The 13837-nt window shown below is 48.9% G+C and overlaps 2 protein-coding genes across 4 annotated transcripts; one reads left to right on the top strand and one right to left on the bottom strand.

Annotated features, from left to right (window-relative positions):
- The first annotated feature begins 9 nt into the window (after positions 1 to 9).
- On the top strand, positions 10 to 6028 carry Spag7 (sperm associated antigen 7). Its single transcript, XM_047544107.1, has 7 exons — positions 10 to 803; positions 4394 to 4461; positions 4700 to 4788; positions 4924 to 5008; positions 5135 to 5224; positions 5333 to 5489; positions 5591 to 6028. Exons 1-7 carry the CDS (start codon positions 719 to 721, stop codon positions 5698 to 5700), a joined length of 684 nt encoding a protein of 227 aa, XP_047400063.1. The 5' UTR covers positions 10 to 718; the 3' UTR covers positions 5701 to 6028.
- A 1067-nt stretch (positions 6029 to 7095) lies between these two features.
- Eno3 (enolase 3) lies at positions 7096 to 13367 on the bottom strand. 3 transcript variants are annotated; one of them, XM_047546035.1, is made up of 12 exons: positions 13349 to 13367; positions 12059 to 12145; positions 11704 to 11799; positions 11490 to 11548; positions 11256 to 11325; positions 10735 to 10868; positions 9466 to 9688; positions 9157 to 9354; positions 8393 to 8594; positions 7535 to 7643; positions 7333 to 7391; positions 7096 to 7249 (listed from the first exon to the last, which is right to left on the bottom strand). In XM_047546035.1, exons 1-12 carry the CDS (start codon positions 13362 to 13364, stop codon positions 7180 to 7182), a joined length of 1323 nt encoding a protein of 440 aa, XP_047401991.1. In that variant the 5' UTR covers positions 13365 to 13367; the 3' UTR covers positions 7096 to 7179. The 3 variants fall into 3 exon arrangements, with proteins under 3 accessions (XP_047401991.1, XP_047401990.1, XP_047401992.1); XM_047546034.1 differs by lacking the exon at positions 13349 to 13367 and adding an exon at positions 12764 to 12844; XM_047546036.1 differs by lacking the exons at positions 12059 to 12145; positions 13349 to 13367 and adding an exon at positions 12764 to 12791.
- Between the last annotated feature and the right edge of the window lie 470 nt (positions 13368 to 13837).

The raw sequence follows: 13837 nt of genomic DNA, 5'->3' as shown, positions 1-13837 counted from the left end.
CAGAAAACCCTCGCCCCACACACCTGCATCTTCAGCTGTGACTTGCGGAGCCCTGCCTGCCCCTTCTCCACAGCTCTCTCCCTGCCTGCACCCAACTCCCCGTTACTTGACTTGCCTTATTTATTTGTTCGACGCGTCTCTGAATGTATCCGCCTGGGTCCCCACCTTTGCCTTCGCTGCGCGCCCTCGTGTTTCGGGGCTGGCCATGCCCCACTCCGACTCCGCTTGTTTGCGTCTGTTTTCTCCCTTCCTGGCCCTGTCTTACCCCATCACCCCGACTCTGGTACCCACCTCCGGGCCAAAGGGGAGGGGATGTACATAGGAACGCATTGCGGAGTCCCGCCACCATCCCCCGAGGGGAGGGGGCTTGTATATAACTGTAACATACAGAGTATAGTGAAGAATCTATTTAAGACGCGGGAAGGCTGCGTGGCAGGGACCTCCTGCCGGCTCCACGAGCACTTTCTACTTGTGCATGGGCTTGATTTATACGAATTGCCATTAAACATCGCTGCACCAGCCAGTCTCCAGCCTCAGTCTGCGGGGATCGGGAAGGGGCCTCGCCGACAGAGGGGGAGGTGCCTTGCTTGCGGCAGGCCTCTGATCAGCGCTCGGGCTGGGCGGGCGCGTAGTTTTCCGCCTCCGACGTGTTTCCGGCCTTAAAGGCATTTCGCCCTTCCCTTTAAGACGCACCGCCCCCCTCTCAGTCACTCCCAAGATGGCGGACCTACTGGGCTCCATCCTGAGCTCCATGGAGAAGCCACCCAGCCTCGGTGACCAGGAGACTCGGCGCAAGGCCCGAGGTGAGGATCCCAAATTCACAACCGCCTTTCTTCGCCCGGTTCTCGGAACCGCATTCTTCCTTCTTTGGATGATGCCGTCTCCTGAACCCCCAAAGACCCTTCACAGGCCCCATCCGAGACCCTCAGAGTCCCCAAAAGGGCTACGGTCCCGCCCGCTACCCTTAGCGAATGATGATTGGCTACCTAAAGCCAGGCTCCAACCTCCTGCCTCCTTTTCTCTGCCCTGGCCTTCTGCAGTCCTTGTTTCCAATTGGCCAATACGCCCGCCTGTCCGCTGCTGGAGAGTTCTGACTGGCAGGATGCCTCCAACCCCTCCCCATTCGTTCCTTTTTCGATTGGGGGATGGCGTACTGCGTATTCCTACCCCACCCACCTCCAGCTCTTTTCTGATTGGGTTCAGGACACGTTCATCTACAATTCTTTCACTTCTATTAGCTATCTCAACTTAAAGCTCTACCTCCTGAATGTTGTTGGACCTTCTTGACCCACCCCACCCTCAGCACCTCCCATTGGCTGCTAAGTCTTTCGTGTCCTTATGCTCCTCCTCCTTAATTTAACCCGGTACCTTCTGTCTCTGTCCAATAACCTTTTTTCCAACTGTAGCGTTAAATTCGCGAGCTGCCCAGGGGGATCGTGATGTTGATTGGAGGGATGAGAATGTCCCGCTGAGTCCGATTGGTCGTAGTCTCCCCGCTTGTACTTTATGAGTAGCTTCCCAACAGGCGGCCTCGAGTTCGGCTGCTAGCCTAGGGCGCGGCCCGGCGGGTTGGTGGAGGCGTCCCCAGGGTGTGCTGCGGCGTGTGAAGTAGCCTAGCGGAATGTCTGCCTTGGAGAGTACATCAGCTCTCTACCTTGCGGGCCCAGACTGAACAAGCCGGGTCCCAGCCACTAGGTCCCCATCTGCCCCAAAGACGCAGAGCAAGCAGAAGGCCTCCAAAGTGCTCAAGGGCTCCTCGATATCTAAATATTGTCCCTTATTTACTGAACACCTGCTAGGGGTGCCACTCAAGAAGGGCACAGTTCGTTCTGAGATGCTCATTGATTGAAATGATCACACAGAATTTTAATAACCAATTGAATAAGCGCTTTTATATTTTTTTCATATATATTTGAATGTTTATATATGTATTATGTAAATGTTATACACACACACACACACACACACACATATATATATATATATATATATATATATATATATATATATATATAATATATTTGGAAGTCCTGACCTTGTCTGCAGCCAAGATTTGAAAAGTAGATTCAGTAAATGAGAGAGAAGAGTAAAATGTTAACTAACAGAGAATAAGTGTATTTGAAAGCTCTCAAAGGCAAGGAGCACATAGGGAAGGAAGGGGGAATTGGAATTATTTAATGCTCAGATGACGGTCTAGGTGGATGAACACTAGCTGCGGTTGATACACTAGGAAAATTCAGTTTAGTCACTTGCCTGAGGTCGCGTGGTTAGTGACAGAGTTTCAAGCCCAGGTTTGACAAACCTATGTTTTTTTTTTAAATTATTTATATTCAAATAAATGAGTCCCATTTAAACGAGACATTGACAAAGACTATTCTATGTTTATGATATGTAGTATTTCATATAATGTGTAGTATTCTTCTCTCATGTAGTGAATTTTCTGGAGCATTAAAAATGAATTAGCAGGGCCGGGTGTGGTGGTACATGCCTGTAATCCAAATAGCTCAGGAGACTGAGGCAGGAGGATCCCGAGTTCAAAACCAGCCTCAGCAACTTAGTGAATCCCTAAGCAACTCAGTGAGACACTGTCTCTAAATAAAATAAATGTTAAAAAAAAAAAAAAAAAAGCACTGGGGCTATGGCTCTGTAGTTAAGCACCCCTAGGTTCAATCCCCAGTACCAAAAAAAAAAAAAAAAAAAAGAATTAGCAAGGGGTTTCCCCACATTTCTTATATAGTTATTGAATTTCTGGTGTGTGCTCTTACATGTTCTACAAAAAGTGATTTGATAACCAAAAGCTTTTGAATATTACATATGTTCGTAGGGCATCTATCCAATGTTACGTGGTTTTGAAAAGGTAGGGCCACCTGAAGGCTTTCCCATACCCTTTACCTTCATGAGGCTTCTCTCCAGTATGCATCCTCACGTTTTTGCAGAGATTAAACATATGTTATTAACCATAATCTTATACCACTTCACCAGATGCAGAGAAGAGTGGAAAACCGATAGGAAAAAATCAATGACCAAGATAGGATGTACTGGACTGGGGTTGTAGCTTAGTGGTGGAGCGCTTGCCTAGCATGTGTGAGGCCCTGTGTTCAATCTCACCACACAAAAAAGTAAATGAGTAAAATAAAGGTATTATGTCCTTCTACAACTAAAAATATTAAAAAAAAAAAAAAAAGGATGCACTGATGATCAATAAGGTCAGAAGGATGAGAGCTTTTTGGCTATTAGGCCTGGGTCCTGGAAGATAGCTGGACAGGAGATTAACAGGGTCCCTTCTCTCCAGGAGCTTATAGTCCGGGAAGGAAGACAAGCAAATAATAAGTTATGGTGTGTTAGTTCTCAGTATACGTGAGTATCTGAACCAAATATTCTTGGAAGAAGAAGTACCTCTGACTCATGGTGGATATCAATGTTTGCAAGAGGAGGAAAAGCATTCCAAGCATAAGGAACAAGAGGTGCAAAGGCACAGAATGATTAGAAGAATAGAAAAAGGTTCAGTGCAGCTGGATTCATATCCTGTGGAAGAAATGGCCTTAAGGATTTGAAATGGCGGGGGAGGGAGAAGAGGGGATATTTCAGACTGAAGAGCAAGAGAAGGAAGGGACATGTGTTCAAATTTTAAGAGATAATAAAATCACATTGTGGGGGAAGACAGGAATAAGGGCCTAGGTTAGGAAGGCACGCCCCTTGGGGCTGGGGATTTAACTCAGTGATAGAGCTTATGTTTAGTGTGCTCAAGACCCTGGGTTTGATACCCAACACTGAGCATACACATGTCCCCACTCTTCCAGGGACAGAGGGGATATGATATAAAACCAGGATCTGAGGAAAGGGAGGAGAGTTTAATAAGACTCCAGGGTGGAAAGTTCTGTTATAGCTAACCTTGAACACCTACATCCCCAAAGGAGAAAGGTGTCAGATTAGCCATTTCAGCCTTGTCTTGTCCGTAGAAGTGGGGAGAGTGCTTACAAAATATAGAAAGTTAAATAATTTCCCCTTTCCCATGAGACAATGAGATAATAAAATCAGGGACCAAAGGCTTAGTCCCCTTGCCTTCTCTGGCGCCTTATGTTGTGGACATTAAATAAATGTTAATTGGTTTCCCAATTAGGTTGGTAAATGGGGTTAAGCAAGATTCTGGTCCCTCTCAGACCCACTAAACAGTGAGCTCTTAAAGGGCAAAATTGTGTTTGAATCATCTTGGTACCCTAGGGCCTTCGCACAGTGCCAGGTATATAATAAACATCAGTAAATGCTTGGTGATTAAACAGTAATCCTACCTTCCCACCCAACACCTACTGGGCACTTGACTATCTTTGAAGCCTGACACACTCCCCACCCGTGCTTCTAGCCCTGGCCTCATGCTGCCATTTCTCACCCCCAGAGCAGGCTGCTCGCCTGAAGAAACTACAAGAGCAAGAGAAACAACAGAAAGTGGAGTTTCGTAAAAGGGTGAGAACAACTGGAGAGATCAAAGTCAGCCTCTGGAAGGATTTCCGATAAGTTAGAGTTAAAAAGTTGAGGACTCAGTTGCATTGAAAATGTCTCAAGAGAGGTGAAGCCTAAAAGCCAGTGGCATGGAGGCTGGGGAAGGTGTGGGGAGGCAATGAAAGGCCATTGGCCCAGCTGGGGAGAGGGATATTTGGGTGGAGCCATCATCTCATGTCTTCTTCCCTTTCCTTCTCCCAAGATGGAGAAAGAGGTGTCAGATTTCATCCAAGACAGTGGGCAGATCAAGAAAAAGTTTGAGCCTATGAACAAGATAGAAAGGAGCATACTGTGAGTGTCACTGGTCTGTGGGAGGCAGGAAATGGGCAGCTGGGGAGCATAAAAGGGTCAAGAGGGATCCCTGGAGAGGAAGACACTAGGCTCCCTTATGACTCAACAGTCTTTCTCTTATGCCATCCCTTCCAGACATGACGTAGTAGAAGTGGCTGGCCTGACATCCTTCTCCTTTGGGGAAGACAATGACTGTCGCTATGTCATGATCTTCAAAAAGGTAAAAGGCCTGAGCTTCTCACTTTCATCTCTTCCCTTTTCAGCCTATTCCCCCCATACCTGGGGGAGAGGCATGAGATTAAACATTTGTATGGACCCATGACTCCAGCATTCTCTTCTTCCCCAGGAGTTTGCACCCTCAGATGAAGAACTGGACTCCTACCGTCATGGAGAAGAATGGGACCCCCAGAAGGCAGAGGAGAAGCGGAAGCTGAAGGTGAGCTGTGCCTGGCAGTCCCTGGAGCCCTGCAGCCCATGATCCTCACCTGGAATGAGTCAGGGTCAGGGCCCTGAGCATTGATGCCCCTCCTTTGTGTGTCCCTAGGAGCTGGCCCAGCAGCAGGAAGAGGAGGCAGCCCAACAGGGACCTGCAGTGGTGAGCCCTGCCAGTGACTACAAGGATAAGTACAGCCACCTCATTGGCAAGGGAGCAGCCAAGGATGCAGCCCACATGCTACAAGCCAACAAGACCTATGGCTGTGGTGAGCCACACTGGGGCTAGGGGAAACCTGGGGAGAAGAGTATAGGATGCGGGGAGGGGAGTGTAGGCTGATGTTCTGCCCACCTTCTCATCCTCCCCCAGTGCCTGTGGCCAACAAGAGGGACACACGCTCCATTGAAGAGGCCATGAATGAAATCCGAGCCAAGAAGCGTCTGCGGCAGAGTGGGGAAGAATTGCCAACTACCTCCTAGGCTCCCCACCCACTCCCTTTGACCTCTGGGCAGGACAGGAGGCAGGGAAGGACAAGGCTGCTGCTACTAGGACCCATCATGGAGCCCCACCTCCTAATCACCTCCTGCCAGCTGTCACTCAGGCTGGGAGCAAGCAGGTGTTTGATGTGTCACTGTTGGAACTTGGATATGTATGTGGTGTGTGTGTTTGTGTAAAAGAAGAGTGTGAATGTGCAGGTGGGTATTTAATCTGTATTATTCTCTGTTCTCCTTGGAACTTTCTTCCCCTTGGGGCTGGGGTTACTTTACATTCAATAAACACTTTTTGACCCTATGTCCTGGTTTGTTTATACATGAAAAAGTGGACCCTAGAGCCACTGGCAGAGAAGAGGAGACATAATTTTAGGTTGAACTGTGTACAGTTGCTGTTTGTGAAAGTTAAAGATGGCCAACTATTGGCACTGTTCTTAAAAGCACAATTGCTGGAGCCAAATGGCCTGCCAGTTGCTAACTCTGCAACCTTGGGTAAGGGATTTTTATGTGCCTCATTTTCCTCACCCATAAAATGGGATAATATGATAACTATCTGACAGGATTATACAGGTCAAAAGGTCAAAATAACCAAGAATACTTCCAGAAATTGGTTTTTTTTTTTTTTTTTTTTTTTTTTTTTGTGGTACTGGGGATTGAACCCAGGGCCTTGTGCTTGCGAGTCAAGCACTCTACCAACTGAGCTATATCCCCAGTCCCAGAAATTGTTTTTTTGCTTGTTTTGTTTTGTTTTTCAGTACTGGGGATTAAACTCAGGGTGCTCTATCATTAAGTGATATCTCCAGCCCTTTCTATTTTATTTTGAGACAGGATCTTGCTAAGCTGCCAAGGCTGGCCTTGAACTTGCAACCCTCCTGCCTCAGCCTCCCAAGAAGCTAGGATTACAGGTGTGTGCTACTGTGTTTTCCATAGCCTTGTAAGCACTGAAGTGGCAGCTGCTCTCATTATCACTCATCCTCACAAAGCAGTATGGCTGTGGCATTTTCTTCACAGTATACCCTCAGGCCATTTAATGCAGCTCAGTGATAGGCCTGACCCAGCTTTCCCCTCACAGTGGTGGCAGGTCCTTCAGTGCTGCTTTTTCCACTCCTACCCTTTCTCATAGAGCTGATTCCTTGCTCCATCAGCACCTCTTCAGCTGCATTTCACATACAGGACTTACTTTCCCTGGCTTCCCTCCAAAATGTGAACTTCTCTGTTTAGATCCACCCAGCTTCCCCTGGGGTCCCTCACTTCCTCTTATCTTAGCAGGTTTACACATCTATTCTGTGCCTCCCTTCCATCCCTGGACCTATCCACCTCCTGTCTTTCCCAGCCCAGAGCTGAATATCTCCTTTCTTCCTCCCACAAACAAACACACCACACTCTACTTTGGCACCAGTGTTTATTTGTGGGAAAAGGGCTTGAAGGCCTGGGTCTGTCCAGTGGGTTCCTTGGGTCTCCAGCTTTTCACTTGGCCTTTGGGTTACGGAACTTTCGTCCAGCAAAGACAGCCTTGTCCCCAAGAGCCTCCTCAATCCTAGAACACAAAAGTCAGAGTTGCCACCTTCCAACCTAGTAGCCCTCAGCTCCTCAATATCCAGGCCACTGTCCCAATTGTACCTCATGAGTTGGTTGTATTTGGCCAAACGTTCTGAACGGCAAGGGGCACCAGTCTTGATCTGAGATAGGAAGTAGGATTTAGAATTTGGAGGGGTTTGGCTCAGCCCCAAGGGAGCAGCCTTTGGTGGCATTCAATTCAGAGGCAGGCCGAGAACCCCAAGAAAATTTGGTCAAACACTCAGTAAAGGGAAACCCTGAGTACCTGTCCTGTGCAGAGTCCCACCACGAGGTCAGCAATGAATGTGTCCTCAGTCTCCCCAGAACGGTGGCTCACCATCACCCCCCAGCCGTTAGACTGAGCCAGTTTGCAGCTGAGTAGAGAGGATATTTGGTAAGGCCTTGTGTGAACTCCTCAGTGGGAAAGCTAGGAGGTAGGTAGGGCTTTTTTTCCCTTCTATTTTGGGTTGTGGGCATGTTGCAGAGAAGACAGTGACCAAGTTCTTTGGGTAGCATGAGAGAAGAGATTTCTAGTCTTGACTTGGGGCTTCTGAGATGCTTATGGAGAGAACAGAACTTGGGAAACAAGAATGGCATAGGCTGGGGAGGGAGACAAGGCAGGGCCACAGCAGTAAAATGAGGTCAGACCAAGTGTTAGTCAAAGCCTTGAAGTCAAAAAGATATAGGTGAAGTTGGGGGCATGGTGGCACATGCCTGTAATTACAGTGGCTTGGGAGGTTGAGGCAGGAGGACAGCAAGTTCAAAGCCTGCCTCAGTAACTTGGTGAGTCTCTATGTGACTTAGAGCCTGTCTCAAAATAAAAAAAGAGGGCTGGGAATGTGGCTCAGTGGTTAAGCACCCCTGGGTTCAATTCCCAGTACCAAAAAAAAGAAGGTATGGGTGAGGCTGAGGATGTAGCTCAGTGATATACAGCCCTTACCTAACTTGTGCAAGGCCCTGGGTTCCATCACCAATACCACAAAAACAAAAGAAAGAAAAAGTGGTGTGGATGGGTCAGGTGCCAGGGAAAGGTAGACTTAGATTAGTGGGCAGGACTTGCTGGAGTGGACAGAGCTGGGGCTGAGAGTGGCCATGGTGAGCCCCACAGGCAGAAGGCACTCACGCCTGGATGGATTCAGTCACCGAGCCGATCTGATTGACTTTCAGCAGCAGGCAGTTGCAGGCCTTCTTCTCAACAGCCTGGGCAATCCTCTTGGGGTTGGTGACTGTGAGGTCATCCCCCACGATCTGGATGTTCACCCCCGAGAGGAATGAGGTCCATGTGGCCCAGTCATCCTGGTCAAAGGGGTCCTCAATAGAGACCACTAGTGAGGATAAAGGGCAGTCAGGGTTAGAGTCAGAATAAACCTCATGGAGGGATGACAGGGAACAGAATCTACACTGACTGACCCAGGGTTGAGGAGTGGAAGGAAATGAGTCATGGCAAAGCTGGGCACTGAAGTCAGTGTATAAGGCAGTTGCAGGGGACTTGGGTAGACTACTAGAACACCTCAGACTCTCATTAGTATAGTTCTTTTCTTTCTTTTTTCTTTATGATACTGGGGGTTGAACCCAGGGCCTAACTTACATGAGGCAAGTGCTCTGCCACTGAGCTACATCCCCAGCCTTTTTATATTTTTTTAATTTTGGGACAGGGTCTTGCTAAACTGCCTTTTAATGTTTTTTTCTTTCTTTCCTTATTATTATCATCATTATTATTTTAAGTATAAAAGAGTAGGATTTATTCAAGTGAAAAGAAAAGATACTGAGTTCCCACAGGGCAAGGGGGACCCAATAGGGGTTGCCCTGCTCTTAAACATTTGATCCTCTTGCCTAAGCCTCCCAAGTAGCTGGGATTACAGGGGTGTGCGACTGTGCTTGGCTCACCAGGATAATTTTTGATGAAGCTCTTGTAAAGTTCCCCAAGCTTCTCCCCTGTGATGTGCCGGGCGGGGTCATCAGGTGATTTGAAGTCAAGGTCATACTTCCCATTGCGATAGAATTCAGATGCTGCCACATCCATGCCAATCACCACCTTGTCTGGATAACCAGCTGCCTGGATGGCCGTCTTCAGCAGCTCCAGGGCTGGGAGGGAAGCAAGAGAGGACCTGAGACTCTAGTGCCCTGTCTCTAAACCTTTCCTCCCTCTTCCCCAGGAATCCAGGGGTTTTGCACCCCAGGGTGCTTAGCACTGACCTTCATTGTTCTCCAAGATGTTGGGTGCAAAGCCGCCCTCATCCCCTACATTAGTGGCATCCTTCCCATACTTGGACTTGATGACCCCCTTGAGGTGGTGATAGACCTCAGCACCAATGCGCATGGCTTCCTTGAAGGAGCTGGCTCCCACAGGCAGAATCATGAACTCCTGCATGGCCAGCTTGTTTCCAGCATGGGAGCCCCCATTGATCACATTGAAGGCCTGGGATATGGAAAGGGTACTCAGACCTAGGCTGGGGCATGAGGGATCAAGCAAGGCTGGGTGCTCAAGATTGAAGCCTGGTTTTCCTCCTTCCTAGCTGAGTGGTCTAGGATGAGTAATTTTCCTCCTCAGAGGCTTTTCCCCCTTCTTTTCTATAAAATGGGGATAATACCAATTTCCCTGTATAACTTTTTTTCTTTCTTTCTTTCTTTTTTTTTGGTATTATTGGGGACTGAACCCAAGGCCTTGCACATGCTAGACAAATGCTGTACCACTAGTACCTAGTACTTTTTATTTTTGAAATAGGGTCTCACTATGTTGACCAAGCTGGCCCCAAACTTTTGATCCTGCCTCAGCCTCCTGAGTATTGGATAAATTGCTGACAGTTTCATGGCACAGTTCTAAGAGCTTTACAAAAATTAGCTCATGTCATTCTCAAAATATCTCTTATTAGCTGGGTACTATTATTACTTCCTACTTTATAGATGAGGAAACTGAGGCATAAAGAGGTTAAATAATTTGCCTGAGACCACACAACTAATAAACATGGAAGGCCAAGATCAGAATCCAGGAGGTCCTCTCTAGAGTCCATACTCTTATACAGTTATCTTCCTAGTAAGTAACAGTAAATGGTAACATTATTATTAAAATTAAATTCAAAGAGTTTCCAATTAAGAGGGCATTGGTTTAATAAGGACTTGAGGGATACAAAGAAAATGCCAAGTTCCTTGCCATGAAATAGCTCGTCATCTAATGGGGGTTGCGGGTGCAAGAGTGAAATGAGGTCAGAGTATGGAACCTGGGATTGGAATGTGAAGGAACCTGGTTACATAGCCAGGAAAGGAAGCAGAGGGGCTTAGGGAATGTTTGGATTGTGGGAAAGAAGGAGGGGCTAGAGTGTGAGCACAGCTGGGGAGAGTTTTGATTTCAGGAAACCCTTCTTTGGAGCTGAGTCTGAAAGGTAGATTTTCCAAAGGCTGCTTAAGTACCCCTTGTTGGGTGGGGGCAGCTGTCACCCGCGATTTGGCAGTAGCTGCCACACTCACAGGCACTGGGAGTACGAGGTCAGGGTTCCCTGCAAGATCTGCAATGTGTCGGTAGAGCGGGACGCCCTTCTCCGCTGCTCCTGCCTTACACACAGCCAAGGACACACCCAGGATGGCATTGGCCCCAAACTTGGCTGAAAAGAGGCAAGTGGGAAGGAAGGATAAGAGCTTTTCCTGCAGGGTCTGGGATTATTTCCTTGAACATCCCCTATGGTCACCCCAGGAAGAATCTAGAGCTCCAAACCACTGAGCATTGAAAGTTTGTTCTCTCTCCAGTGGCCTGAGGCACTCTGAGAGTCCCCACCCCAGGGGGATGTGTCAGCTTCACATCTGTCCACAACCAACCCAGGTTTGGCAGAGGACAGACCTCAGAAAAAGCCTGTGGAATGAATAAAAAAGTCATCCAGCTCTGATGTACCCCAAAATGTGGGACGCAGAAATAACCCCAACCAGACCTCAGCCCCTGGGGTCTCTCCAATCCTCACACCCCACTCCTTCCCCACCTCTGGCCCTTCACTCACACTTATTCTCAGTCCCATCCAGCTCAATCATAAATTTGTCAACCTTTTCTTGATCCACAACACTTAATTTCTGGAAAGACAGGTTTGAAGAGGGGAGGGCAGAGGTCAGATTTCTCAGGAGTCAGTGTATGTACAGAAACAAGGACAAGTGAAAATATTTGGGGGAGAGGGACTGCCTGCGTGAGGCTCAGGAGCATAGAGAGGAGGGAAGGGGGAGCTGGCTCCAACACTTGCCTTTTCCAGGAGAGCAGGGCCTAGAGTCTTATTGATGTGCTCCACAGCCTTTAGCACTCCTAAAGGGCCGGAGGAAGGGGTTCAGATTTCTAAGTCAATCAGAGTGCTTCCCTCATACCCCGGCTTCTTAAGGACTTTGAGTTCTAGTCCTCTACCCCTGTGTGCCCATGTCCTGAAACCATTCACACAGGTTCTAGCATACGTCTTGGCTCACCTTTCCCCAGATATCGTGATTTGTCTCCATCTCTCAGTTCCAGAGCTTCATAGATACCTGTGGAAGCTCCACTGGGCACAGCTGCTCGGAATCGACCTGAGGCAAGGGGTACTGAAGATCAGAGAGAGTTCCACCCACCCACGACAAAGGGCTGAGTTCTCCCTGAGCCCAGGAACAGGAGACAGTGCAAGAGACTCCCTCTTCTCCCAGCTCCAAGTTGGAAGAGGAGGACCTGGGGAAAAATCTGCGGAAGGGGATCCCAGAGAAAGAACAAGTTGTAGTATGGAGCTGGGGGACAAAGGCCATGTGGGGTTGTAATCTTCAGAAGCAAATCAATTCAATGGGCCTGTGTTACCCTTGGCAGTGTACAGGTCAACCTCCACCGTGGGGTTACCCCTGGAGTCCAAGATTTCCCGGGCAAAGATTTTCTGCATGGCCATGGCTGCACAACAAGAGGAAAGTGTGGACAGTTGATCCCTTGAGGAACCAGAAATCCCTTGCCCTTTAAGAGTCTTCCCCACCCCAAGAAGGCAGGTGCTAGAGCTAAAAATACCCCATAAAAAGGTCACAGACCAGAGAGAGAAGCACAGCCCCCCCCCCCCCCAGAACAGCTCCTATTGCACCTTCCCATCCTAAGAATTCAGGGGCCTCTGCCCGTGTAACTCCTCAGATTCCATCCCTCCCTGAACCCCCCCACCTCCCCAAAAGCTGCACTTGTGCCTTCTCTTTCCACTCTTCTGCTCAAGTAATCTGTTCTCCATGGCTTCCTAGTGAAACTGGAGTTTTCCTCTATGATTATGTTTCTGCTCCCAAATCCTGGCAGGCCCCAAATTCTCTACCAGCTCTTAAAGATGCTTCTCTGTTCATCCCTACTCTCTTCACAGTTTCCTTTCCCCATATCCTTGGGTATTCCAGTGTTTGTGCCATACTGCTTGCTCTAGCCCCACCACTCTTTCAAGCACCCCCAGTCCCAAGAGAAAAAGAGATGAAACTTCCCCCACTTTCTCTAAAGGGGAACCACCCGCATCTCCACACCCTGGACATGTAAGTTTCACCAGACCTGGGATGTCTTCCCTGGGGCTTTGGATGGAGCTCCAAGTTAGGTGGCAGCTGGGACAGTGTCAGCTCACCCCCTCTCAGGCTGGGCATTTATCCCCTGCCACCCTGTCCCCCAGCCAGCCCCGCCTCTCTCTCACTCCATCCTCCCCCCTCCACACTGGGCTGGCTGCCAAGTGCCCACTACTGCCTAAAGCAGCTTTTGGCCATGGGCACCTGCCCCCCCTCCCAAAAGTTAATGACTACCTTCCCCACGTTCTCTGTCCCCCAATAAAAATTCGTATTTTTAATTCTACACTTTGAGAGGTGCAGAGGAGGGGATTCAGACTGGGGGGTCTTTCTCGTCCCCAGGATTATATTCCCCCTTTGCAAAGGTTAAAGAGGAACTAATGCCCTTTAGGAAAGGCCAGGGGTAACCTGAGCCCTGCAGGGCTGGGGAGGGGGCCGGGAAGAGGGGCTTGCAGGATTGACATTCACACATGCTCAGCTCATTCAGCAGGTCTCTGGCCACAGCGGGGGAAGGGACTGGGGCCAGCTCTTAAGTCTAAGTGGAAACCCCCCACTCACCCACAAGGCTAGAAGGCCTTACCTCTTAGGGTCCTCATAAGGGCCACTCTCGGCGCCACCCCATCCTAACTCTCCAGGCCAGCAAAGGCGGGAGGCTGGGGGGGAGGGGGGAGAAGGAGGCCGGTAGACGAATTTAGACTAGCCCTGTGAGATGGCCCAGAGCCCGACTGATAGTGCTGGGACAGCATTTGTAGCCCAATGCGGATCTAGTCGGTCAGAAATCCCTTTTCCTATAGACTTTAAGCGCTTCAACGCGCGGCCCCTGACCATCAATGAATGGTGTTGTATCAGGAGTGAAAAAAAAAAAAAAAATGAATGAACACGAGAAGAGGGTGGCCCTTTGTGAGCGTCTGGAAGCTTGGGGCCGGTCCTGCAGACTACTTGCAGCACTGCAGGATGTTTGTCTCTGCCCTAGGTAACTCTCTCCGCCTTGGCGGGTATCGGGGGAGTGTAGAGTCTGCTCGGAGTTCTCCAGCCTCCAGGGCCGGCCGACGGGCGGCAATCACCCAGG

This window comes from Sciurus carolinensis, chromosome 3 (assembly GCF_902686445.1).
Source record: "Sciurus carolinensis chromosome 3, mSciCar1.2, whole genome shotgun sequence".
In the NCBI taxonomy this organism is placed as follows: Eukaryota; Metazoa; Chordata; class Mammalia; order Rodentia; family Sciuridae; genus Sciurus; species Sciurus carolinensis.
This window is presented reverse-complemented; position numbering and strand designations above follow the sequence as displayed.

Bases quoted from the DNA above. Each gene is read 5' to 3' on its own strand.
- Eno3 (XM_047546035.1), bottom strand. The intron at 10,869-11,255 runs GTGAGTGAAGGG...GCCTCTTTTCAG, and splicing joins GGATGGGACTGAGAATAAGT to CCAAGTTTGGGGCCAATGCC. The intron at 7,392-7,534 runs GTACTCAGGGTT...TTCCTATCTCAG, and splicing joins TGGGACTCTGCACAGGACAG to ATCAAGACTGGTGCCCCTTG.
- Spag7 (XM_047544107.1), top strand. From the start codon at position 719: ATGGCGGACCTACTGGGCTCCATCCTGAGCTCCATGGAGAAGCCACCC. The intron at 804-4,393 runs GTGAGGATCCCA...TCTCACCCCCAG, and splicing joins GACTCGGCGCAAGGCCCGAG to AGCAGGCTGCTCGCCTGAAG. The intron at 4,462-4,699 runs GTGAGAACAACT...CCTTCTCCCAAG, and splicing joins AAGTGGAGTTTCGTAAAAGG to ATGGAGAAAGAGGTGTCAGA.